Here is a 26,783-nt window from a genome sequence, read left to right on the forward strand (position 1 = left end):
TCAGTTTGCTGTTGGTGCGCGATTGACCGGCACTTCCATAATGTGTAGCTGAATTATCAACATAAAACGCACTTCGTCGTGATCGAAGCGCATCCCAGCAAACTACTTCCTGGTAACCTTGAGCTCCTGGACTTCTATTGGACATGTTTCATGTATATTAATGTTTAACCTCAAAGGCACCCCGAGGACTGCGGTTTTAGTTTATAATATCGATAGAGTTAGTACTCATTTCCAAACATATTTACCCTGTAGTGACTGTAGCTGAGTGGCTATTTATCAACATACGTATTTCTTTAGTTCATTTAAAAGCCACTATAAGAAGAACCAGTGCCAATAATTTAGCACCTGAGTGTGAAATTAAATAATATTTCTCTGGGTTCTTGCCTATTTAAAGCTGAGATAAGCCTCGTCCAAATTCAATATTAGTTATAGAATCATGAATTGTGGGTTTAAACAAATCCAGAATTAATAGATACAGTTTCACATTATTAAGTAAATTAAAAAATAATAATTTTGCCTTTTTGCAAAGTGTGTACAGGTAAGCCCAAAAACCATGGCTTGTGATATAGCAGTTAAAACTAATCAATCCTTTCCAACCACTTAAAGGAAGTCCTTTAACTTCCATAGGCCTTTTCTCAATGAATATTAATTATGTTGATTATTGTGATATACAAATAAGGCTTATATAATATGTTCCTGCACTGTGTAAACCTTCTCTTTGTGTAAGATAAGGGGTTGAAAGCTCAATGGAAGAGAGTCAAACAACAAGGAAAAATCAAATGACATTTATTATTGATGCATTGTTTCTTTTTTGATAAGCAAATCATCTGTTTTTCTTTCAGTCTAAAGAAACTTTACAATATAAAGAAACATACAAAGAACATCTTTATTACCTACACAAGACACCTAAGTCCCTAAGACAAGATTCTGAACTATCCTACCATGTAAATACAAAGCAAACCCAAGAGACAGACTGCTTCATATTGAATACTGCCATGTCATCAGAAAGGACCATGAACGGTACAGGAGAGTCATTCATATCCCGTTCCCTTGAATCCCCCGCCCCTCCCCGACTCAACATAACCACCCTGCCCAACCAGCAAATCTTTCTAATGGTACAGTATTATACATCACAATAGAAGTACAGAGATGGCCAACGATCGATATACACAGAGGACTGAGAGAGGATCAGTGAGAGAGCTTCAATCTATACAACGCTATAACAGGAGCGAATAGCAAAGGACACAGTTACTTTTTGATCTAGTCTTAATTTAAAATGAGGTTCTCATAAGTATTTTTACCTTTTTAAAAGTTTTTCTTAAATTGATAAAAATCCTTCATATTAAAAACTGCAATAAGAGGTCACATGTTTTTTTTGTGAGAAGATGCCCTTTGGAGAAAATCATTCCAAAGACTCAAAGCCAATAGAAGTGAAACAAAAGGAGACGAGGGCAGAGCGAGGACGCCACAGCTTGTTTGCTTCTCTCTGTCCTGTCCTCTCTCTGTCCTATCCTCCCCACCATACAAGTCTTTAGCATACAGTCTGCATTTATTGTGTGACTGTATTCTATACATTTTTAAGGAAAATTTAGCCACACGAGCCAAATAGTCAGCGCATCCGTTCTCTATGAAAAACATGGACAGATTTATTTATAATTTACTTTCAGCTGTATTCATTGGTAGTGACTGACATATCAAAACATGTCAATGATATCAAAATGCATTATACAGTATTTACAACAAAAAGGAAATTAAAGAGAAGAGGGGGAGAAGTTTTTCAGGGGGTGAGGAGTGGGATTGGAGGAGGAGAGAAAGGGGAGGTGTGTGTCACTACATTGAAGGAACACAGGAGAGAGAGAGTGTCCCAGGCCACCGATAGCCTAATCCTGGAGATGTCCCTGTTGGGTACAATCTGTTCACATTGATATCAGAAAATTGATAAGTACGTCACCATCACCCAAAGAGGCTACAATGGTTGTTTAGTTATTGTTGGTTTGAACACATGACGGAGGTGCTGCAGTGTGATACCATGAGAGATCCCTTTGAAACAGTGACAGAGAGTCGATCAGGCCAAGAGAACAAAACAAACAGAGACAAATTAAATAGAGTGATATGTAACTATGCTTCTCTTTGTGTGCAGATTCTACGGGCTTTCATTTTTTTTTCATTTGAATATATTTAAAATAAAAACAATCTGCTGTAAATAATCCACAAAAATGGAAATATATCCATGAGAAAAGTTATTGTTCCTCTTCTTTAGACCGTCATGGCTGCATGGTCAGTGAACCCCAAGGTGCATCACTGTGCTCCCATCATCAGCGCTGCTACAGCCTCGCAATACTCTGGATCCATCCTGAACATACAGGACTCGCAGGGGGAACTGGTGGATGTGAGCTCCTAGGATGCAGTCATTGTCCTGGCTAAGAAGGTGGATCTTACACGACCCCAACTCAAAGCAAGAAAAAAACCGGCTCCACGAGTGAATCTGAGGTCCCACAGCGTCTCCAAGTCCAAAAGGAGACATCGACAAGGTACCAGAGTGCATCCTGGGAGGGAAAACAGCGCCGCTTGGAGTCCACAGTGAGGTCCAAATCAAACAAAGTGATGAAGGTGAAGGAACCACGTTTTGGGATTCACAGACAACTTGTAAATAACAAATAATAAAACAACCACAATATAAGCTAAATATGTCGTATTTACGGACAAGACCTAATGCAGAGATGAGACGCTCTCTCGCTCTGTTACTGAAAGAGAACTGGCACCTGACAATCATAACAGGTTTCATCTGCAGCACGAACATGGAGTAAAAACATAGTAGAGAATGGGGCTTATTAAGACAAGATAGCAGGACGTACGATCATTCAGGACACTTTGTACCAGAACAGTAACGATTTGAGAAAGCCTGTATGAATAGTTTAAAACCTTAGAACAAAATAGATTGATTATCCTGATCACTCTTTGACAGATTATGGTGCTACAAACATGTAAATGACTGGAGCTACAGTTACAGAGAGAGTTTAAAGGAGAGGTATGTGAAGTGAGACAGACTGTGACACAAAAAAAAACGAAACAAACACAAAACAACCTAAAATCATGTAAACAGGAAATCATTGTGCATTTTTCGAGTGTGTGCTTATTCTGTCATTGTTGATGCTGCTGCTGAGATAAAATGTGCCCTTTACAGGAAATCATAACTACATTAGTAGAATAATATCAATTATGAAAATTATAACAATAATATTACCATCATGAAACAAAAAATACAAACATTTAATGAAAACCGTCCTAAAATAACTTTATCAGTTCATATTTTTTTTTCTTTCGTTTAAAAATCATTCCCACCAAAGGAGCAGAGTTTTTGAGTGAGTTTTTCAGCCTCTGTCAGTCAACAGCTGCTTGCCCTCATTAGTTGTGATATAAAGGAGTGGTGGTAGATGCAGTGGGGCATCTTGACTGGGTTTGAATGCCACCCATGAGGGCAGGTTTCGGATTTGGGAGAGACAGGCTTGGAGCAGTTTTCAGGCTTTCTGTCCTTTCTGACCCCCCGTGTCGAGGCCCAGCAGGCGAGGAGAAGCGAAGAGAAAAAGACCCTTCCTGCTGCTTGGAGGCCTTTTCATGTTCTTACACCCATTTTACAGGCATTGGGATGAGGGGCCTTGAGGGTCCTGCCTTCCAGGGGCATCCCCAGGGGCTGTGTGGCACAGCGCACCATCCGCGAGGAGGAAGTGGGAAGGGAGGGAGGGAGGGTAATGCAAGACGCACCGGGGATGGATGGGAGAGGGAGATTGGGATAAGGGGAGATGAAAAAGGAATAAAATAAAATAAAAGATAAAATAAAAAAAATCACACACTCATCGTCATGTTGGGTGAATACTGTAAAGAGAGAAAAAAGAGAGGGAGGGGGGGAAAGATAAGCCAAAACTATGTTAAACGTCTTATACTTCCCAGTACAAGATGAAAGCAATACATCTAACTAAACTGAATGCCATACAAGTACACAGGCCTCCTGTAGCATCCATTACACATGACAGTTAACCCTTTCCTATGTCAGTAAACCAGCAGCAAGCAAAGCAGCCCAAGGAGAAATGTTAAGGAGTTGAGATCACAGTGAAGATACTGGAGCAAAATCAGTCTCATATTAATCACTATATGACAATCTCTCCATGCAGCAGAGAAAGCATATCATGTGGTGGGTTTTCATGCTGGTGTTCGTGCATGCTGTGCTTGTGTGTGTGTGTGTGTGTGTGTGTAGGGTCAAACTGGGCACAAAATATATGACTGATTATCAGCTTGTTTTAGCCATGAGGCATTTTTCTCAGTGCTGCTACAGGTCTGAGATTTAAAGCTACCAGAAGTGTTTTCTTTTGTTACACTAATTACTGTATTTTCTCTGTCCTTGTCCTGGAAAGCTCAAGTGCTGCTTCAGAGGGCTTTGTGAAAGAGACAAATTTAGATAAAAAGTGTGACTATTAGTTTGAGTTACACCATAGAAAAGGTGGATATTTGTGACACCTGTCCAAGGTTTACATGGATGTTTAGCACACATGATTTATTACTGAACAGATTTACAGATAGAGCAATTTACAATTGTATTAAAGATATAATCTCGAAGATTTTCATTTAAATAAATGTCTGTTAAGTCACTATCTATCGCCGAATGAGGTAACACAATGGTGATTGAGCCTATGGCCCACTGATAAAAGCCTTTGCATTTGCAGTATTATAGACTGGGTGTCTGGTGCGACTTGGTGCGCCCAATTAGTGGCGCATTTTCCATCACCCAGCAGTGGTTGGTCTACCAGAGGATAACTTCATAAATAAGTGAAAATCCAAAAAAACAAAAACAAATTCGAAGCTCAGATGAAGGCAAACAGTCTAAAAAGGAAAGCGACCGTCAGCGAGGAAAATCAAGAGTTAAAACCGTTACAAAGGGAGCGATCCGTCGACATGTGTCTATGAGGGAAGTGTACCTCCACAGTTACCGTTTTTTGCCATAAGGTGCTGCTAGAGAGAACTAAACTTAGATCTTCGAGATTACAACTTTAAATACTTTTTAAAAGTGTGATCCTGCTGTAACAATCAGAGATTTGTTCAGATATGCTTGTAATCTGTAGCATTAAATCATTAACCATCTGATTCTCTGTCTTGTTTCTGCTGAATAGGATGTTTTACAGTCTTCTAGCAGTCCCAGCTTAAGTGTCATCATGTCTCCTTTGGTACTCACACTTTCACTTTGGAATGGGTTTAAAAAGTTGCCTGCCATCTCGCCGTCGTCCCGCGGAGTGCCGGGAGGATTGTTCATGCCTGCCATGTTGTTGGGAGAATTCTACAACGCGGATAAAAAAACAGGCAATAAACACACAGATCTCCTTACATAGAGACGAATAACAGAGAGACTGTCGGCCTGTCTTACCTTTGGCAACCCATCCATGTCACCAGAGCCTGTGATCAGAAATGGAAAAAGGAGAAACCTGAATCACTATGAGGTAACTGTTAGCTGATCCTCAGCGTCCGGCTTATAATCCAACATCAGCTCAGGATATCCAGTGCATGTAGAAGCAGCCCTCCCTCTCACATGTAATGGCCTTTAATTAAGCTATTTGTTTCAGATACACATGAGCACAGACTCACTGAGTTCACTGATCACGTCTCACCAGTCTACACGATCAATTGGCCTTCTCGCTGCCCCGCTAATCTGCTTTAGCTTTGTTCAATACCAGGAGGAAGGAGGACACTTCCTCTACAGGCCATGAGGGGGCAGAGTGTCACTTCTAAAGGGCCTTTGTTCAGAGAGAGTAACAGGTTTCACAGGAGCACTTGTTACATACACACTCACCTAGTGATCCATTCATATGATGCTGCTCCATTGCACCCATTCCGCCCATGGGCCCATCAGGACCTGGTCCCATTGGGAACTAAAGAGAAAATAAGCACGGTCAGAAAAGACGTACAGATTGAATTAAACTCCAGCTGACAAAGTGACATGACTTACATTAGGTCTATTTCCACCAGGGCCGATGGGGTTCATCATTGTGTAGATGTTTTCGCTTGAGTTTGTTGAATCTGTGAATGAAGAGCAGTTTGATATGTCAAATCAGAATATTGTCCGTTCCTCCGAGACTCATAGAAATACCTCCAGATAAGCCCTTGCACTGTTATCTCTGTCTGCCTTCATATCCAATATCCCTCTGTTGTAAAATCTGTGAAAACTAAGGCAGGTTTGGTCATGGGATGGGGTAATGAATGGAAAATAACAAGCTAAGCTGTCTCTTTCTCTGTCTTTCACTGTATTTGACATGGAATCAGTTTAATTTTGTACAATACATCAGCTACAGCCAAGTCATATTTCTGCTGCACAAGACAAAGGCTACCTGTATGCTACTTTAAGAGCCAGTACATAATGTGAATCTGTCCGTCAATCAATCTCCACACCGCTTTCTGCAACGTGCAATTAAAGAAACCCATTATCCACCATTCCTACAATCAGGAGATTAGGCCGAGTTTTTATGTGGATAGCCTGGCAACTTAGCAACAACCAGCACACGCTGCTGCGCTCCTTATGTGTCTGTCCTGAAAAGATGAAGGATGAGGTGACCTTGATCTGACATTGAAGGCAGGAAGTTGTAGGTGGAAGATGGAGAAAAGCAGGAAGAAATAAGAATAACAGATTGAAAGACATGGGGAGGAGATGGAGATGTTGCCCGTTAGTGTCCCTGAATCTAGCACGCGTTGTCGTGACTGGAGGAGGGGGGGGGGGGAACTGAGTGGGAGGTGTGAATTTTTGTGGGAGGTTTGTGTGTTTAAATGTGTGTGTGCAAGAGTCTTGGCGACTGCAGTGGAAATATGTTTTCCCCTCCCTGCGTGCGTGTGAGCAGGAGCGTTTTGTGCAAAAGGTTGCCTAAGCAACGTATCACAATAGAGGTACGTATATAAATAATAAATAGTGGACACAAAAAGGAGCTCTCGGCAGGCCGACAGAAACAGAACATCTACGGGAGATCAGCCAGCAGGGTTTAGTTCTCGGCTAATCCTGATCGGAGACGCTAATTTGACGGGTCAAAGCTGAGACGGGGCTCTCATTTTTGCACACTGACATGCCTCTGCTTCGGCTGTGAGAAAAAACAGCAACACTAAAATAGTTGCAGGACTGTGCCTTAAGTGAAAAATGCTGACAACAATTAGAATGAGTATAAAATGTAACCTTTTTAAGGTTTTACACCCACAAAAGACGCTCAATTCCAGAAGAGTCCTTTAACAGCCTGCCTCTCCTACAGAGAAATGTGTACCTGACAGAGAACATGTTTGATGTTTCTCAGACTGAGCCTTTGTTCACTGAACACTACATAAAAGTACGAATCAGAAGGGAAACTGAAGTGTATAACTCACCTCCGGGGCTAGGCATGATGGGAGTTCCTGGTGGGCCGCCTCCCCCTGGAGGGCCCTGAGGGGTGAAGAGAAGAAGAGAAATGAGCGCTGAGTGCACTTCAGATGGCAGCGTGCCTGTTAGATATCACTGCATGACAGGTAATTTATGGCCCGTGGTGGAACACGAGTCCATGACGGGACACTTACCACGTAGTTGCCCGGAGATGAAGATGAATAAGCTATCTGCGGAGAGAATAGACCCGAGGTGAAACAAAACATGAGACACAGTTATCGTAAACACACTGGAGGAGATAGAGATGGAGGAGAGTGTGACTCACTGAGTTGGTGTTGGGGTTCGGCCATGGACCTCTTCCGCCGGGACCCCTGGGGAAGCAAACAGAGATGTTTAAATACGAGAAACTCTTAAACTTATAAATATAAATAAAGGGGTGCCGGTTTAGCTCAGCAGTTAAGGCACATGCACCATTTATAAAGGCTCAGTCCTCGATGCAGCGGCCCTGAGCTCAACCCCGACCCTCTGCCCTTTGCTGCATGTCATCCCCTCTCTCTCTTCCCTCACTCTACTGTCTGTACTATACTGTATACTCACTGTCCTATCCATAGACTGTATAAAAAGATGGACCATATGACAACCCCCCTCAAAGTGACGCCAAAACATCTCTATCGTCCCCTGCTGACTGGCTGCAATATAGGTCATAAAGCCTGCCTCCTCCATGTTAACAGATGGGACATGAGTCAAACTATAAAATCAAAATACACGCTAAATACATATTTTTCTCAAACATGGTTTCTGTCATTATAGTTATCATGCTGATTTACGTCCATGTGTTCATTTTTCTGACAAGTTTAGTTTGAATTAGTTATTTGATGCTGTAAAAAGGATGATTGACAGCTCTGTTGTCAAATACGGCTCCTGCAGCCGATCTGTTATGGATTAGCAGGAAACGTAACTAAAACAATCACTACAGTCATTGAAGTTTCCATATCTGTGAACGTCTGCTTCAGACCAACACAAAAAAGCTGTTCTGCTGTTAAATACACCGACGTGCGGGATCTTTGCGTTTTTTCCGGTAAGTTAAATGTATATTTTGGTTAGCTAAAGGGGCGGGACTTAGTTACTGCGACATCTCTGGCTCCAATAGACATCACAGCACTAGAAGGCAGCGCCTGTCTCGGGGGTATTTTGGCTTGGATTTTGTAAAATGAAAGTAGATGGAGACGCTTCGTCTATCTAAATTAATTATTTATATATTATTTATATTTAAAATCTTATAATTTCCTTCATATACATTTATGTTGAGCTCTGTGTGTCATCTTTGTTTATTGAGATAAAGTTAAAAAAGATAAAACTACTTTAAGACCCAGAATTTCCCTCAGAATTCGGCTTTTCTCTGAAGCAGAACTACTAAAAATGTAAAACTTGTATTTGAATCTACTCACATGTTCATGCCGGGCATCCCTGGCCCCATGGAGTTTGGAGGAGGCCTCATCCCTCCGCCGTAATTCTGCACAAAGAGAGAAACACACAGTCAGCACGCCGTCTCACACCTGCTCCGTCTAAAGGTTTGAATCTTAATGAAGGTCAGCGACCATCATGTCTCCCTCTAACTACTGTTTAATTATGGGATGTTTGAGCTGAGTGTGAGTGCGTCTGTGCAGGTCTGTATGTCGTGTGTCTCAGTGTGTGCATGCTCCCCTCTGTGTGTTTGCATGTATGTTTTCATGGCTGCCCAGCAGGCGGGTTTGGCTGGCACTTACATGTACTTGTGTTTGTATATGTGTGTTCACGTGTCTGTGTGTGTGTGTGTGTGTGATAGATACAGAGAGAGAAGGAGTAGGGGGGCAGGCCAGAGAGCAGCTTCACTCAGAGGAAGAGTTTTGTTCAGCAGACGATTACACTTGTCGAGCAGATGCCACACCAGCTGCTGGTGCGCTCGCTGCCAAAGTCACCGAGCCAGGGTGGCACAGAGAGGGGCCGAGGGGCACAGGGAGAGTGTGTGTGTGCTCGTGTTTGTGTCTTTGTGTGAGGTGATGTTGGAGCGGGAGGTGGTTGGGTGCAGAACGAAGCAGCTGGCTGGTAATGGTAATTCAAAGGGACACTGTTGTTTAAGCATCTTATGTATCACAACGGCAGAAATTCAAGTGATAAAAGGAAACCAACAGTGCCAAACTTGGCACCAGTTTTGGTTTCAAATGTGTTGGTGGCGGTGCGCTCAGAGCAGCCGGAGTTTTCCGCCTCTGTTTGTCCCTTAGGTGGGAGTCGGCAAGTAGGATTTAACATGTAGAACGGCTGCTGGCAGTGGGTGAGGGCTGGTTGGATCCAAGTTAATCATCAGAGCGCTTCTGATATTTAGAGGCTAAGTCACAAGGACGGCAGAACCCGAAATTTCTCTTCATTTTATCAGCTGCTGGTTTGATATTATAGCTGTTTTTCTGTCAGCCCTTAACGATGGGCAACCACACATTGTGTTTGTTCATAAATTGACATTTCAAGCACCAAATGTGGCTGTTTGGCAGCTGCAGAGTCAGAGAGCTGGTAGCGCTAAAGGACATCATCCACTGTCCTCACGTTATGAACACAGATAAGTGCTGCCTACCTGTGGGCCCATGCCTCCCATGCCTCGAGGGGGATTCATTCTCATTGGACCTCCCATGTTTGGATGTCCTGTGGTGACACACACACACACACACACAGAATGCAGCTTGTTAGAACGGCGGCACCGCTTGGATCAATAACAATTGTATAAATGAGGAGAAAGCGTTCTCATTCAGAGGCTGATATGAGATTACTCTGCAGAGTGGGAAAGCGCAGCCTCTCTGAAATAACACCACATGTTTGTCGATACCTTGAGGTCTGGTGGGGTCCAAGCTGTTTGGCAGGAGCGGCTGTGACCCGGGGATGCTCCCCGGAGGCTGATTTGGCATACGGAGGGCGGGCCTTGGGCCGCCTGGGTACCGTGGAGACATGAATGGCTGCAGGAAGGACATGAGAAGGACAGCGATTACTTTATTTGATGAAGATCACGAGGGGAATACTTGTCTATAATTCTTCACAGATGGGCCTTAAAATATCAAAAATAAGCTGGCTTGTGAGCCTTTTAAGATGGATTTCTTTGTGAGTGTTGATTTTTCCATTCTATTTTCCTTCTCATTTCTTTTAAGAAGCTTTTATTTTGGAGTTTTGTACTGATTAAGCCTACAGAAATCTTATATTTCCAACTTTATTATATCTGAACACATCTGCTGTTCAGAAGCAGAAATGTTTAAACGAAATACTGACTAGCCTCAGATGACAAACTGTTTGTGTGTAGTAAAACAAATCACACTGACTCTGCAGGTGATCTCTTCGTAGGTCAGCAGGGGGAGCTATTGTGTCAAAGAACAATGTATTATAGCAGTTTTGTTACATTCCCCAAGAAGGAGGGGCCTGCCGTTTAGTTTTGGAAAAGTAAGACCTCAGGTGGTAAAATCCATTAGGATGAAGGTAAAGGAGGACAGATAAGAGAAAACATGCAGGACAGAAGAACAATCGGGGACAGAGGGAGGTGGAGCAGAAAAGAGCAGGAGCATGAGACAATGACGTTGTGCAAGGTGAAGGACTGATCATTTTGTGCAGCTGAACGTGTGCTGGTCGTTTCCTCAATGTGTCTGTGAGAAGTACCTAAGAGATCACGCTGCTGCAACTACACGCCATATTCCAGAGTCACGTGATAAGACTTAATTCAACGAAACTGTTTTAGCGTCGAGGGGAAACACGCTGATCTGAATGCAGATTGTGTAAGAGTGGTGTGTTTTGGTCACGGAGCATGAACAGCAGAGGAATGTTCATATCGCCATCTTCACACAGAGATAAGAGCAGGCGACACAAATACAACAGGAGACTGGATTACAATGGTAATTTTGCATGTGTGTGTGTGTGTGTGTGTGTGTGTGTGTGTTTGGGGCAAGCTGAGGAAGAGTTATATAATCCCAGTTTTCCCTGAAGGTGAGCACTGACTTACTACTGTTTTCTTTTTCACTCTCTTCCCTCCTTTCCTACTCCCTCTCCTTCCTGTCTACCTTTCCCTCTTCTTCTCTCCTCTCGTCTTCCCTCTCTTCTCCTCCTTTGACCATGTTGTGGTGGGCTTGTGCACGAAGAGCTGCACCGTGTCAGGCTCTGCTGCAATATTAATGGTCTATTGATGGACTATGGGATGGTGAGTGCTGGGCTGAGGGAGAGAGAAGGCCCTCCAGATGCACCTCGGCTCCTTACAGCTGGGCCAACACAGCTAAATTATTCATCCAGCCAACCATCATGGATGCTGCCTGTCCTGCCTGTACGCACAACAAGAGACCCGCGTGCCGTTTGTTGTTGTGTGTGAGAGGGTGAGAGTTAGATTCAGCAGATGAGGGAGGAGTGTAAGTGTTTGCATCTTACCTGTCCGTGAGGTCCCATCATGGGATTGCTGGGGTTGTGTGGGGGAGGCTGCGTGTGAGGGGAGGGCTGAGATCCTGGAGGACCCTGGTGGAGAAAAGTTCAGAAACATGTCAATAACGTGCAACGAAAATATATGTGGTGATATCAAACCTGCTTGGGAACAAGCATTATTGAATGCATTTCATTACATTTTCAGAGCAAGAGCTTGAGATATTCAAGGCTGATATAACATTTAAATGGTTGAAAGAACGGGCGGTGGTTTCGACTCCCACCCTCTGTCCTTTGCCACGTGTCATCCCCACTTTCTCTTCCCCTCTTTCTGACACTATCCACTGACCTCTATCTCTCAATAAAGGAATAAAAGGCCAGAAAAGAAAAGTTTAAGTAGCCATGCAGATGATTAATCTGTATTAAATGTGCCCAAACTCAAAGATATGAAAAAATTAAATTAGTTCAAGAGCAATTTCTATTTCTAGTAACAGCTTCCTTTGACCGGTGTTTACAGCAGCTATTTATTCCGGGGGCAAAAAATATAGAACCAGAGGTACGGGAGTTGTGAAATTTGGTTGAATCGACCATTTAAAAAGCTGAAATTTAATTTGCAAGGTTAAAAAATATTCCACATCCAATTATGATATGCACAAGAACTAAAAGCCAGAAACTACGATACATCCTCTTGTGTTCATTTAACAAAATAACTTAATTAAATGAAACCCCGCATTTTCCTATAGTTGCAATGGTTGTTGAAATGTTGGCAATCCCACTGACGATCAATAACATTATGCTTTCCCATTATTCCCAATTTCTTGGGTGTGCAACTGAATTACGAAAGTTTGTTCAGACAAACATGTGATATGAAACACATTGGAACTCCGGCGAGATGTTAATGTCGTAATATCTGCCCAAAGGCCTTTTCCACATTAGACTTTGTAGCATATCACAGGAGGAAAAAGCGCAGGTGTTTATAGTAACATTAATGATGGCTGTATTCCATTTAGCTGCTTCAATTTCATGGTCCTGGCTGTGTGCATGCTGACTGCCTGTCATAGCTTTCCCAGACACCTGAATATAACAGAACCATTGTTAAATTTATAACACCTGTGCTTTTCCTCCTGTTAGAAGTCAAAATGTCCGCTGTGAAACAAACCCATAATGAGATTCTTAGGCGACAGAACAACTGCTAAAAGAGCTAAGAGCTAAAAAGGCAAGAATTTGTACGTTATGACTAGAAACACAACTTCAAAGACATACACAGTAAAGCTTCTCTATGTCCGCTACGTGTGTAAAGAACTGTTACGCATACATTTGCCCATGAGAGCCTGATAAGGGTTAGGTACTGTAGCGCTGCGGGGTAGCTACACTGTTGGAGGAAGAACGAGGAAGAGGCGATGTGCGTTGCTAGCTCTACAGAGCCCAGATTTGTTTCCCTGTCGCAGCCACAGCTAACCCGAGGTTGAGGTGTCCCCGGAAAAACAATAAAGGTTGGCTAACTGCTTTTCTCACTTAGCTCTCGCTAGCTAATCATGCGTCTTCTTGCTCCCCAGAACGCCGAACTCCCTCTTCTATCCCCCGGAACTCCTTCTCAGCCAACTACCCACTACGGTGTAAACCTCCCTCAATAAACAAACACCAGCAAAGATAAACAGGAAATTATACCAAGTGTTACAATACATTTGAACTCTGTTGTGCTTTGATTCTGCCCTCCAGTGGGCAAGAATGACTAGTTTTAATTGCCACTATAATCAGAAAGTAATTACTGCGTGTCTTATTTGAATGCGTATAACTACAGCTAAACTATCATATTCATTCAGTCACATCAACAAGAAAGGCCTGTTGCAGGGGTTGTCACTGACATTTGCAGAGGCCACATTGATTTCCATGTACAGGAATTGTTAATTGCCACAATGAGGTCAGATCAATTTAAGAAGTCTAGACTTTAAAACGGCTTATTTGGCACAATTCTGCCACGATGCTGCCTGATCCAGTCTGACAGCAGCTGATGATCCCTGGGACACAGTCAAGGCCAAAGCACGCTTTATTTTGGTGATTCACTCTGCAGAGAAGAGCCAAATATTTGAACCCAATCAGACATCATTGTAGCAAAACATGTAGAAAAATGAATCCCAGGTTGAAAATAACTGAAATCATTCTGTCTGGTTTGATGACTCAGTCAGTGGAAAGTGAACTGCAGAGTAACTTCGCATTTTGGGAGTGAATGATCCGCCTCTGGAGTTAATCTCTCAGAGCAAACACTGTGCTAAGTACATTAAAGGGAATAAAGTATCAGAAGACTGCATGACCTTTGACCTCTTTGTCTCTTTCTACAGTAACCTCATCTGACTCCTGCAGCAGCTGCTCCTGCAGAGAACTGTTACTACCTGAACATCAATACGGAGAAAGAGGACCACCCACTGCCTCAGCTGGGCTTATCTACGAGTCTGCCAGAGCCTCCGTCAGGCGCTCTGCTATCAGGTAACATTACAGGTGTGTGTGCAGCTCAACAACCATGAGTGTTAATATGAGATCTCCCTCTTTCTCACAGGTGAAAGCAGGATCTTCTCCTCTCAGGTGCAGAGTGTGTGTGCATGTAATGTTTGTGTGTTTAATGTGGGCTGCCACTTCAACAGGTGTGTATCTAACATCAGTGTGAAAAGCTAAAGGATTAGGGGATTACCAATGTGTCATATAATCTTAAAAACACACACACACCGCTCTTTTAGATATGTTTACTTAAATATTTGCATTGGCTTTTTCATGCAAACATACAGAAGAATTGAATGATAAGTTCATATATAATAAAAGATAAATAATCACTTAAAGCCATTACCTGTCGGATGCTGATCAAACTATAACAGTTTTATTTGTGAGAAACATTTGACAGTCTAATTGTTGGATTCAGCGCATTTATCAAATGTCTGCATGCAGGTTAGCCCTATGATTGACTGGCGACCAGTCCAGGTATAACCCCGCCTCCCGCCCAATGACAGCTGGGATAGGCTCCCAGCTTTTATTACTACTACTGGGCTGACAAGTGGTAAATCTAGTGACCTAAAACAGCTCACCAATAATCAAAAGCTTGTGCACCTCTTCACCTGTTTGCATCATTTCTCCTTGAGGAAGCAGCTCAGATACCTGCATCCCTGTCTTGCATGCATTCTCCCTTTAAATCTCCCCTTCCCTCTCTCTCCACCCCCTCCCTCTTCTGTCTCTCCCTCACTTTCTCACACTGCCCACTGCGCCGCCCTCCCTCTGTGAGTGCTCTGCTGGCATGGCCCGGGATGGTGGAGTGCCGACAGAGCCGAGCACCAGGAACCTGTGGGTGCTGCCACAGTGTGAAAATAAACACGCCTGACTGACAGCTTAAAACGTGTGTGTTCCCACAGACACAGATACTGCACTGCCAGGTATGCAAGAGTGCAGAATTTGGCGGGAGAGATGAGGTTGTTCATACACGTGAAGACAATACAGCTCATAAGGGGAAGCACTTATTCGTGGACTCTATCTCAGGGCGGCAGCAGGTGCTTCCTCTCACTGCATTGATTCATCTCATTGTCACAAGAGTCATCCGAGAAGCCGTCAAGTCTTCAATAAAGCCACTTATTAACCAGCAACACACCACGCAGCCGGTCAATAATCTATTCAACCATCTGAGAATGTTTATTTAGTTGCACGCGCTGTTCTCTGGATGTGTTGGCAACAGTTTGATGCGTTTGTAACGGAGCCACTGTGGTTGTTCTGCCTCTCTGTGTGTGTATGTTTTGGGTGGTTAACACCAGCTGTACTGGCTCGCTCTGTCTCTCAGCAGGTTCACGCTGGGGCTAATGCTGCGCTAGCTCTGTCTGACCTCAGAGGTTATTGTTGTTGACGTGCCAGTCTGAGTGTATGTGTGTGCGCGTGTGTGTGTGTCTAACAAGACACCCCTGCAGGGTCTGGCTGCACAGATCCAGCTGCAGCAGTCTGCGTCTTCTCTAGACACAAACACACACACATTCTGCTCAGTTTTGGACATTTAAGAGGCTTACATGTATTTTTTTGAGACTTTCTTTAATCATGACTTTAACTAAATCCTACTTTGGCCAAAAACTAACCCTTGAATTTAATATTTCATGTTAGGGAGTCCGGCTTTTTGTCCTCAAAGGGGAGTTGAGTCCCCGTGATGTGGCTGCATGAACACATTTTGTTCCTGCAATGTAGGAAACACACTTTCACGAACACACACACTCTCTTGTTCCTCTCTATAATGTGCCATAATGGAGCATTGCTCCTCTGGCTGGGCCTCCCTGGGCCTTCCTGCTATTACATCTGAATGGGCCAGCATATGGCCTTTATGGCCGCACTGTTCTCCTGACGGGTCCCTGCAGAGCGAGCGAGAGAGAGAGAACATTTCAACTGTCACAGAGGTGTACGCAGGGCGAGTCTGAAAAGTAGCTCAGTAGGAGTGTGTGCGCGCGGGTGTGTTTGCGTGCTGTTGTTTGTGTATATGGGTAAGAGAGGGGGAAAGGAGGAGGAGGGGGACACAGGGAGCGTTAAATGAAGCAATTAATAAAATCATTTTCTACCCGGCTAAGGAGATAACAGCTTGGCACAGTACCACAAACCCATCAACGCAACCCCCCCCTCCTCGAACCCCCAACACAACACTCATTTCAGCTTAAGGAAGACCCACACCGCTGCCCCCCGATGGACCACTAACAGAGGGAGGGAAGGAGAAGAAGGGAAAGAAGAGTTGTCTGTTTTTGTTTACAGCTGCCAACACTAGAGGGCAGTGTGTAACTACCGTCAAACTTCTGGACACACACACTCACACACATACACGCTCACAAACAGAGAGCCAGAGCACAAAGCAGCCTGCATCAGTGAACACAACAAACAAAGCCAGGAGGAACAGCACCACACACACACACACACACACACACACACACACTCATTGTCATTCCTTGCTAACATTCCAGAGAGAGCGGCGGTGGCAGCAGCAGTGGCTCTCCTGCTAGCTCATGGTATATAGCACGGCAACACGTCAGCTCAGAGACGAACACACACGCCATCAGGGGTGTTTTCTCCCCAGAGGACGGCCGGGAAACGCTGACAGCCGTTTAAACATGTTACGAAGGCACCAAATGATTTATATATATCTGTGATCCCTGCCTTAGCGGAGGGGAACGTTCGCAGCTCACAGCTGAAGTTGTGTGTGTTTGCGTGCGTTTAAAGGGAGTCCTTACATCTGTCTCTTAACAGATAGCGTATCAGAAAGGAGCTGCTGATAGGGATAAAGGATGCACAGTAGGAGACAAAGCCTACATAGAAATCAGTGTTTAACTATAGTGACTGTTTGAACTGAGTCTTCCACAGGCAGACAATGGGCTGAGAAAACGTCGAGGAATGCCTCTCATCTTTAAGTGTCTGTCATTCAAGAACTGCTCGGTATCAGTTTTGTCGCTGTCCTCTCAAGGATACGCAGCGGCGATACGAGTCAAAAGGCAGTATGTCTCCTCAATGGTGGTTCAGTTCAGACAGGAGTGAAAAGTTTTACCTGCACACTCACGTCTGTATTTTTTTTTTGGTTTGTATTCACAGCCGTACTTCAGATTTAAATGTGTAACAAAGCCTTTTATGCACTTTCTTTTGGCGTCCTTTGTCGACGAGTCAAAAGAGTTGAAGTCTTTGTTATATAGGCAGAGTTTGGGAGATATAAGCTGTTTTGAGTCGAGGAAAATCCACCTCATAACTATATTTCTGTCCATCATTGAGCATCCAAACCATCAGCCTACATCCTCTACTAAAAGCCAGACACAAACCAAACTATCAGATTTGACCTTTGACCCTTATCCACCATTCTTCAACTATCACTTTTTAAAGCCGCCTTGCCTTCCTGCACCTTATTAATCTGCATCTTTGTTGAACAACTGACCAAACTGCACCCTGCGATCGCTCTTACCTTTGATACATAAATGACTGCGAGCAGATGTCTCCCTAATTCTACTTGTGGCTGCCATGTGTCAGCTTTGAACAGGTTCTTAAATAAGTCTTTGATACCTTGTTCTTAAAAGTGTAATCAAACCTAATCCTCTTGGTGTTCTTTTTTTTTTTTTTGCTGTTGTCCCTAAAGAGCCGCAATTACCTGCAGTAAAACACACAGCCCTTGACTTTGGATCCTTATTTTGGCAAGAAGAGCCATTCCAGTGTTTGGAAAAAAGAGGCTGCCCCACCCCGACTGGTTTACAGACTTAAGTGAGCGCATTAAGTTTTGTGCGTACCTGACGTTCCACGTGTAGATCAGAGAATAAGGTCAGCAGAGAGGGATTATTCGACAGATGGAGCATAAAAATGTGTTGTTGGCAAAATGCAAGGAAAAATCCTACTTATTATACCTTTAAAGAGAAGCTCCAGTCATGTTCTAAGACATATAAAATGTTCTGCTTGAAATAATAAATTGTGTTTGATATGTTTTTTCTGCAAAATACGTTTAATTACCTTGTAAAAATCCTCCCAAGGCGTCTCCTCCTTTTCTCTCATTAAAAAGTCCTGAATCTACATAGTCCCCGCCCACTATGCAAATGTACAACTGCCCCTCTGTTGCGAAAACGAAACGCGTCTCTGCCATCGTTTAGTGGTGACTTGTTTAAACTAAGCTTGAAATGTAGTCACATCGCCGAAGTGGTTGCCATAGGTTGCACATAATGATATGCATAGCGTCACCCCGTCCATTAACGGGATTGGCTCCTTAGGTTTGTGACGTCTCAAACCTGCCAATCTGAAAACGTGTTGTTCAGCCTGTCCTTGGTACACTGCAGTTTAAAAGCAGACAGGCAATGGAGACGACTGCTTATGTTGTCCCTGATATGTCTTGTAGCACATGAACAACATCACAAGGAGATTTTTACAAGGTTAAAATCAAGGCATTTTTGGGATCACACCTCTGAAGATGCCAAATTTTTAAAGCTTTTCCTGACGTCTCACTGTCCTTTCCTTCCCTCCATCTCCCTGTCATTAACTCTCCTCGCCGCTGCTCCTCCCTCTTCCTCCTCCCCCCGTCATCTCCCCCTTTGCTTGTCCTCCCCAGAGGGCCGTGATGCAGCAGCGATGGACTCTCTCTGAGAGCAGAGGAGGATTATAAACCAAATGTATAGAGATCCTCACACTAACACCGACTCTACCTGCTATATTTGCCTTCTTCCTCTTTATTCCCACCAACGACCAGCTCGTCCTACAGCTACAGATCGGGGGGGGCATGCTAGCCTCCTCCCTATGCCTCCATTTTTCCTCCTCTGTCCCTCCTTTGCCCCCTCATCCCTCTCTCCCAGGACTGGAGCCAATAACAGTGTTGGGGGTCACCTATGTTAATTACCCTGCTAGTGCAACTGGGAACGAATTCTGCAACACACACACAGCAAACAGTTCACACACACACACACACACACACACACACACACACACAACAGAGTCGGTGAGTAAGCATGTGTCACTGAGGCAGTGTGTGTGAGAGCGAGAAAATAATAGTTTCAAAGACAAGGGAAATGGAGAGAGTGAGGAAATGTCATGGAGAAGGATGCCGGGCGTGCGAAGGAGAGAGGAGAGGGAGAAGGAAGCCGACCCGGAGCCGAGGAGGGAAATGACTAAAGCTCGGAGAAATATCAGATTTAGTCGGTACTATCATTTGAACATTCACTACAAAAACATAAAACATGAGTAAAATCTCAGCAATATGTGGGAGGACTTTTTTTTGCCTCCCCTTCACCTGAATGAATAAATGGCTGCAGAAAAGTCAGCATCCTGCACTTTCAGCGACGACCGCAACCATTAGTTCACCAGGGAGTGCAGCTACCTGAGCAGTGTGTGTGGCTATAGTCTATTCAAGTTGCAATAGCATATGGACACACATTTAAATATGCTGCTGTTCTGGCGACACTGTCTGCTTGATTAAGGACAATCTGATGCAAGTTTGGAAATGGTGCAGAAAATTGTGTCTGTTTTTCTTTTCTTTTATGTTTTTCTACCTTTGCCTGCTCAGATTAGCTGAGCTAAGCACAGGGAAGAGAAGAGACTGAATATTGCTCTCCCCTCTGCCCATCCTGTCTATCTGCCTGTCTGTCTGTCTGTCTGCCGTGCACACAGGGTCTATTTATGGAAAGCAATGTCACTCATGCAACACCATCAGATAGCTTTCTCCCTGGCCTGCTCACTGCTCATACATCATTAACATTCTCCACGACTGCTGCACGCACGCACACACACACACACACACACACACAGACATGCGGGCTGCACAGCACACGACATGCTGCCAATCAACCCGTACAAAACAATGCAGGCAAATGGCCGTACAGTTCCACACGGGATGTATTTACACATCAGAGGCACTAAACGACCAATAGGAGAAGATGTATACTTGATAAACCATTAATAAGATGTATAGTCTTATTATTATATAATCTTATAGTCAATGTTATTATTCCTTATATATGTATATATATAAAACATATAAACACAATAACATGAAGAGATTTGGACGTAATATTTGTACATTTTTTAGAGCTGAATCTAATGATTACTTTCATTTTAACCGCAGTGCTTGCTATCACACTTAAAGTAATATCTTTTGGCATTTTTGGAAAGACATTTATTTAATTTTATTGCATTTTTTAAACAATTTTTTGGCCTTTTATGCCATTTTTTGAGAGAGAGGATGGTGGATAGTGTCGGAAACAGAGGGAGAGAGAGTGGGGATGACACGTGGCAGGAGGCCAAAGGTTGGAGTTGAACCCGGGGCCGCCGCATCGAGGACTAAGCCTCCGTATATCAGAGGCCGCTAAGCTAAACCGGCGCGCCAACTTTTAATTGCATTATTTGAGTTGAGATGACGCCACTCTCATGTCTATGAAGATGCAGCCAGCAGGTGGTTACCTTAGCTTAGCATATAGACTGAAACTGGTGGAAAAAGTAGGTGGTTTTGTTACATGTAGACAGAGCAAGGCCGGTGGTTTTCCCCTGTTTCTCGTCTTCGGTTAAGCTAAGCTAACTGGCTGCTCGTGGTGGCTACATATTTAGCATGCAGACATGAGCGTGCTATCAATCTTTTCATCTAACCATGTGCAAGACAGCACATTAGCTGTTTCCTAAGATGTTGAACTATTCATATGAAGACTCTTATTTAAGGAAGTGTCAACAAGTATGTCTTGTTTGATGACATATAAGCAGGCGAATGGTCTTTGCAGGGAGTTTAACTTGCATGCTTTTGGTAATGGGAAAGTTTGTAGGATCAAAACAGCAACAGACCGTTTAAAAGTAGACAGATTTATGTGTTTCTAAAAATGTAGCTGCCCCCAAAGGATGTACTGACAATGATGCAATGTGACAAGATCTAATATTTTCATGGGAGTTCTTTCCAACTTTAAAAATGATCTTAATAGTAATAGTCTCCATTAGGACTTTTGTATGTACTTAAAGTAGCTGAGCAGTTTTAAATAAATGTTCAGTTCCCTTTTCACCTCTGCCAATCCAGTGAATATCTTCGGAGGTGCAGATATTTTAAAAGCTCAATGCTGAGAGTGTTACTAGTTTAATGTGTGTCAAACTGTCAAACGGGGCTTGCGTGCCTGCATGTTTGTGTACGAGGGAGAAAGGAGAGAGTGATGGAAACAGAGAGAGAGAGAGTGTGACCTCGTCAGCCTCGGAGACAGCCTTCAGAGAACAGTGATGACAGGAGGAATTAGTGAAGCAACACAAACCACAGAAAATAGCCTCCTCTCCTCTCCTGTCCTCTTCTCTCCTCTCCTCAACCAGAGAAAAAAACACCTACTGGCACTTTCTCTTGCTCACTAAGGAAACATTTCATATTTGGGCACATCAGAAAAAGTCTTTATAAGACAGTTTATCTGCAGTGTCATGGAGAGCACCAGGAGTTAACAGCCCGAGCGCAGACATATGGGACGGAGGCAGAGAGACAGAGAAGGGAACACATCTGGACGGGGATTAGGACGGCTAAAGAGGCTAAAAAAGGAGGAGGAGACAGAAGGATAGGCTTAGCGGCGGCTGTGGGAGGGGCACGGGAGCTGTGGGTGAAGGTGGAGGCGGGTGAGGGAAGTTCTTTTTCTTACTTGAAAGAAGCCCGGGGGCATGGGTCCGCCCGGCATGCCGTCGTTGGGCGGCATGTTGCCCATCACTGGACTGGGAGCAGCGGCCGCACTCTGAAAACACACAGGAAAGAAAGAAAACATACTTAGGACTGATGTGCAACAGATACTTGCAAGATAAAACAGATCAGAAAGGAGTTAAAATAATCATTTTCACTGGAAATAATAGCCATAAAAATGTCTACATTACTTCTTTGCAACAAACTTCCAACCCCGACCAACTCACATGATTCAATGAAGTAAACAAAACTATCCTATCATGATGCAGATTAGAAGGAACTTTAAAGCATCTAACAAACTGTTCTTACAGGGCACCATCAATTGTACCCTTTCAGAAACAGCTGAAATTGAATACATAGCAAGAAAGAGGTGTAGGAAGCAGGAGAGGTAGAGTCACGAACAGGAAGTCTCTACAAATGCACTGAAAGACTTTTGTTTAGCTGTTAAAAAAAAGTCTTTGCAATGTTCCAAACTAAGTTTTGACAGAAGAAAAATATGTGAAAATGTGCAAATTGTACATTTGAACAATCTCTGAGTGAAATGTAGCATGTCTCAGTATGAAAACTCAACACTTCCTGTCCTACTTCAAAATAAAATCCTTCCAGTGGTGTCTTCAAGTCCCAGAGTTTTGATACCAATACTTAATTTGAGGTAGATAAATATGTTTTTCTACTTTTTTAAAATGATTAAAATATGCCGAACGTCCTATTTCTTAATTTTCAGGTGATTAAGGAAATCAGGAAACATTCATTTTTTCTATGAAACAGACTTAAATTAATTCTGATGACTCTATATGACCTACAAAAACAAACCAGACCATCAGCTACAAGATTGATTATTTCTATATAGTTATTTTTAAAGCCTGAAACCGCTGGCGGGGGGTAGGTGTTAAACGAAGCGATCAACTGCATGCTGCCTTTGTTTACATTTTACAGGGCAAAAATTAAAGTGATAGGCTGTGATAGGATAGCAGTGATACATATGACTGTTAAAGGAAGCAGCATGAGATTTTTTGTTAAAAAACACCACTTAAGCATGAACAGGATCAGCTAAGAGATGTGATGTGGGGCTTTGTCCACAGGGGGCGCCAAAATCAACACAAACCCAAAGTTCCTCACAGCAGCTTTAATGTTACAAACACATTTCATTGCAGCTCTTTACTCACTCTATCCTCAGGCTTTGGTGGACTTAAATATTCCTAGCACTGTTTTTTGTCCCCTGTCATCTAAATTAAGTAAAAAAAAAACTGTCAGCACAACACTCCTGATTTATACAAAGCAGCCTTTGTTCCTGCTTGCTCCCCCTGTATGAATATGGCCCCCAAATATATTTCTGGCACTATTTCCTTCATTTTTTGCTCTCAATTATAATGATTTTCAACATCGGGGAGATGACAGATGTGACACTCGCTGCTCTGGTTTTCTTCTGAGGCAGTGAGGCAGACAGGCAGCGTTCGGTCAGAACTGCTCTGTCAGAGCTCCACATTTACACACGGCCCAAAAAAGTCGGTCGGATCGTGTGCGTTTCCGGGAAGTCCAGCACTGTGATAGAGGAATTATAAAGCTACACAAATAGCCATGGAGGCGGCTGATCCCAAAATAGCTCATGAACGCTTTAATAGAGTTAAATATTGCGTTTTTAATTGAAAAAAATCAAGCTATGGAACTATTATAGACTCTATGCGCACACACACACACAGCTCTCCTCCGGCCCCTCCCCCATCGTAACAAGAGCTTCACTCACTTCCAGAGCAAACAATCCCTCCATCCGTCGGCTGACCCACACGGCCCAGACACTAACTAACAGGCCCCGGGGCCATGAGGCAGGACACACACACACACACATACACACCTGACACACACACACTCTGCACTGGTAAGAGGGTGTGAATCTGTGGGACTCTGAACAAATCATAAGAGACTTACAGAGTGTGGACACGGACGGATCCACAGGAGTCAGACACAAGCAGAGAGGAGAAAGAGGGGAAAAGAGACAGAGAGAGAGAAAGAGAGAGAGAGAGAGGGAGGGAGAGATTGAATCAGACAGAGCTGACGAACAAGAGCGATGGAGGAGGAGAGAAGAAGAGACAGATGGATCTCTGAAAGGGTGACGAGAGGTCGGACAAGAAGAACAGTTCGCTAAAGATGCTCCTATAGTATTCTGAGGCCTGTGTGTGTGTGTGTGCGTGAGTGTTTGTGTGTGTGTGTGTGTGTGTGTGTGTTATCCAGCCGCAACAGTACACATGAAGAAGTCAAGAGTTTCTACCAAACCAGAAAGCAGAGAAGAGTGCAGCTAACTTGCTAGCAATGCCCCCAGCATCACAAAGTTATAACTGTTTTTAACAGCTACTGACAGAAGAGAAAGAATGATATACAATTTAACAATGGATTTTGTCTAACTGTTAGGTTAATGGTTCAATCAATCAATGAATCAATTTTTATTTATTTAGTGGCAAATCACAACAAAAGTTCTCATGACACTTTACATAAAAAAGATTTGCAGTCTGATCCTAGCTGGAGTCTTATCGTTAGCTGAGAGACAACCCAAGAACAGTAGGTCCTTTCAGTCTAAAAACGTGGTGGGTCCGAGCAAGCAAATTACCAGTTTTGCTTCTAATCACAATAATTGTAAGATAAAAATGTTTTTTGTGGCTGGACAGTGTGAAATGTGAACCGTAAGAAGGAAAATTACATGTTTTGCTCCCTTTTCTGATGGCTGCTGCCCGTTAGGTGGTGTTCTCTATCTGTTTGGGTCTTCTGACTGTAAGCACATTTTGGACTTTTAGAGTCTAATCTCCATTTGCAGATTCTGCAGAACAGGATTTGGTATTGGAAGTAGAGGTCTTCACGGGTCCAACAGAACCCTAGGACCCGGGACCCTTACCTGGATGGGCTCGGGCCACGTTTTGTGTGGGCAACAGGTTCCAAGTCAGGACTCATTCTATAACCCCGGGTTCAGGGTCTGTCCAACATTATGTGTAATCCCTGAGTGGATCTGGGAAGAACCGGCCGTGATTAGCACTGGTCATGATAAGTGCTGTGTGTGTGTGACAGGTCAGATTCGGACAACACTGGCAGCTTCCAAATAATAGTCTCTTTGGGTTCGGGCATGACATTTTGGACCCGTGAAAACCTCTAACTGGAGTGCAAAGCATTCCTGCCTCTCGTTGGCTGCATCTGATGTGGATTTAGCTTTTTATTTTTTTCTATAATCTGACCGTTCTTAGACGTCGTATCTCAACTCAAACTCTATACTCGCTTCTCAAGTCAACGATGCAGCGCACCAATAAGGACGCCATGGAAGTCCTTTATGGCTAACCACTGGCTACACTGGAAGCCCTGAAAAGTTGGCTGTTGCTTCCTGAGGCTTCAAATGGTTTCTCTTTAAAAAACAAAATCATATCTCAGGTGTATTTTCTACTTTTCTGTATCGGATCATGCGTCAATGAAAACCTCAGTAGCAGACATAACAGAGCAAACATCAGTGTTAAATGAACACAGAGGGATTTTTGGACACTTTTGACCTCAGCTGGACCCTTTAAACTGTGTGATTGTGAGCGGTTATCGAACAATAGGACAGGAAAAACACACACACACACAGTTAACCAGCTGAGTATTATCTACTGAGGGATCGGCAGAGAGAGACGGTGAGAGAGAAGAAGAAAAGAAGAAGAATGGAAATGAAAATGTGAAAAGGAAGAGAGGAGGCCAGAGGTAGCAGGAAGAAAGGCGGGGCATCGCACGGAGAGGAGGAAGAGTGAATGGAAGTGGTGCTGGTATGTGTGGCTAACGTGTGTGTGTGTGTGTGTGTGTGTGTGTGTGTGTGTGTGTGTGTGTGTGTGTGCGAGGCTCCACAGTACTCAGGTGAAGCAGCAGCAAAAGGCCCCTTCTCCTAGTTGCCATGACAACCCCGACCTCAGCTCCTGCTCTCCAGTGCCCATTAAAACCCTCAGGCCGTCAATCATCAGCATGGCCAGGGAGCAGAGCGAGAGCGAGCGGGGTGCGAGAGAGAGAGAGAGAGAGAGAGAGAGAGAAGAAGAAACAGAGATGGAGTTTAAAGCAGCCTGTGGCTTTTGATAGCTGCCCTGTTTGCCACTATCTCTCCCTTTTTCTCTCTCTGCACACAAACAGAACTGATACACAAAACCTGAGCAGTGTTAACTACACACACACATCACACTCCCTGTCTCACTCTCTCTGCGCCTGCATAAAACCTGCATTTCATGACACTGTCTTTATTCCTTCCACATACATTTTCATAAGAGAAGTCTTCATTTAGCTCCTGTTTTAAACTAACGATATTGCATATTTGCTGTATAACATCTTTATACTTGATTCTGCTGCCTCCTCCTCCATATTGGAAAAGAGCTAAAAGATCAATTAAGTGTTCAATATCTTCCAGGCTGTTCTCTCTTGTGTGACCCTGATTTATCGCTATTTCAGTTCATATTTAAAAGAATATTTTGTGTTTTAAGGTGAGCATTTTTTTCCTACATGCCAAAGGAGGGACAAACTCATTGAGGCTCTTTTTCATGTCTCTGCTAGCCATTTGAAGGCAGGTTAAAGCTCATCTTCCTGAATGCCTCGAACATCAGGGAGCAATCTGTTCAAAGGCCTATTTTGACATTCTGGGGGAAAACACTTGATTGCTTTTTGCTGAGACTTAGATGAAATAGTCAATCGAATGTGTCTATGTTAGCTATTAAGCTGGAGCCAGAAGCGTAACTTTGCCTAGCATAAAGACTTAAAAAGAGGGAGAAACAGCTAGCTTATCTCTACCCAAAGGTTACAAAATTCAGCTACCAGCACCTTAAAATCCCTATAATAAACATCTCAATGGGTCAATACTAC

The 26,783-nt window shown here is 43.5% G+C and overlaps 1 protein-coding gene across 2 annotated transcripts in view; it reads right to left on the bottom strand.

The window, feature by feature from the left end:
* Window positions 1-770: 770 nt before the first annotated feature.
* The window catches only part of ssbp4 (single stranded DNA binding protein 4), an 84,633-nt gene continuing 58,620 nt past the window's right edge, over window positions 771-26,783 (bottom strand). The window contains exons 5-17 of one of the 2 annotated variants that reach the window (XM_069679335.1): window positions 21,898-21,987; window positions 11,804-11,887; window positions 10,233-10,359; window positions 9,984-10,051; window positions 8,827-8,891; window positions 7,704-7,749; window positions 7,573-7,608; window positions 7,387-7,441; window positions 5,993-6,063; window positions 5,837-5,915; window positions 5,414-5,442; window positions 5,225-5,326; window positions 771-3,691 (exon numbers count right to left, since the gene is read on the bottom strand). In XM_069679335.1, coding sequence (XP_069535436.1) covers window positions 3,614-3,691; window positions 5,225-5,326; window positions 5,414-5,442; window positions 5,837-5,915; window positions 5,993-6,063; window positions 7,387-7,441; window positions 7,573-7,608; window positions 7,704-7,749; window positions 8,827-8,891; window positions 9,984-10,051; window positions 10,233-10,359; window positions 11,804-11,887; window positions 21,898-21,987 — 930 coding nt within the window. In that variant the 3' untranslated portion in view covers window positions 771-3,613. Of the gene's footprint in view, window positions 3,692-3,720; window positions 3,874-5,224; window positions 5,327-5,413; window positions 5,443-5,836; window positions 5,916-5,992; window positions 6,064-7,386; window positions 7,442-7,572; window positions 7,609-7,703; window positions 7,750-8,826; window positions 8,892-9,983; window positions 10,052-10,232; window positions 10,360-11,803; window positions 11,888-21,897; window positions 21,988-26,783 lie in introns of those variants that run through there. The other variant, XM_069679334.1, reaches the window with a different exon arrangement.

This window comes from Semicossyphus pulcher, unplaced genomic scaffold (genome assembly GCF_022749685.1).
Source record: "Semicossyphus pulcher isolate SPU_LCO1_2020_fin unplaced genomic scaffold, fSemPul1.0.p SCAF_4, whole genome shotgun sequence".
Lineage (NCBI taxonomy): Eukaryota > Metazoa > Chordata > Actinopteri > Labriformes > Labridae > Semicossyphus > Semicossyphus pulcher.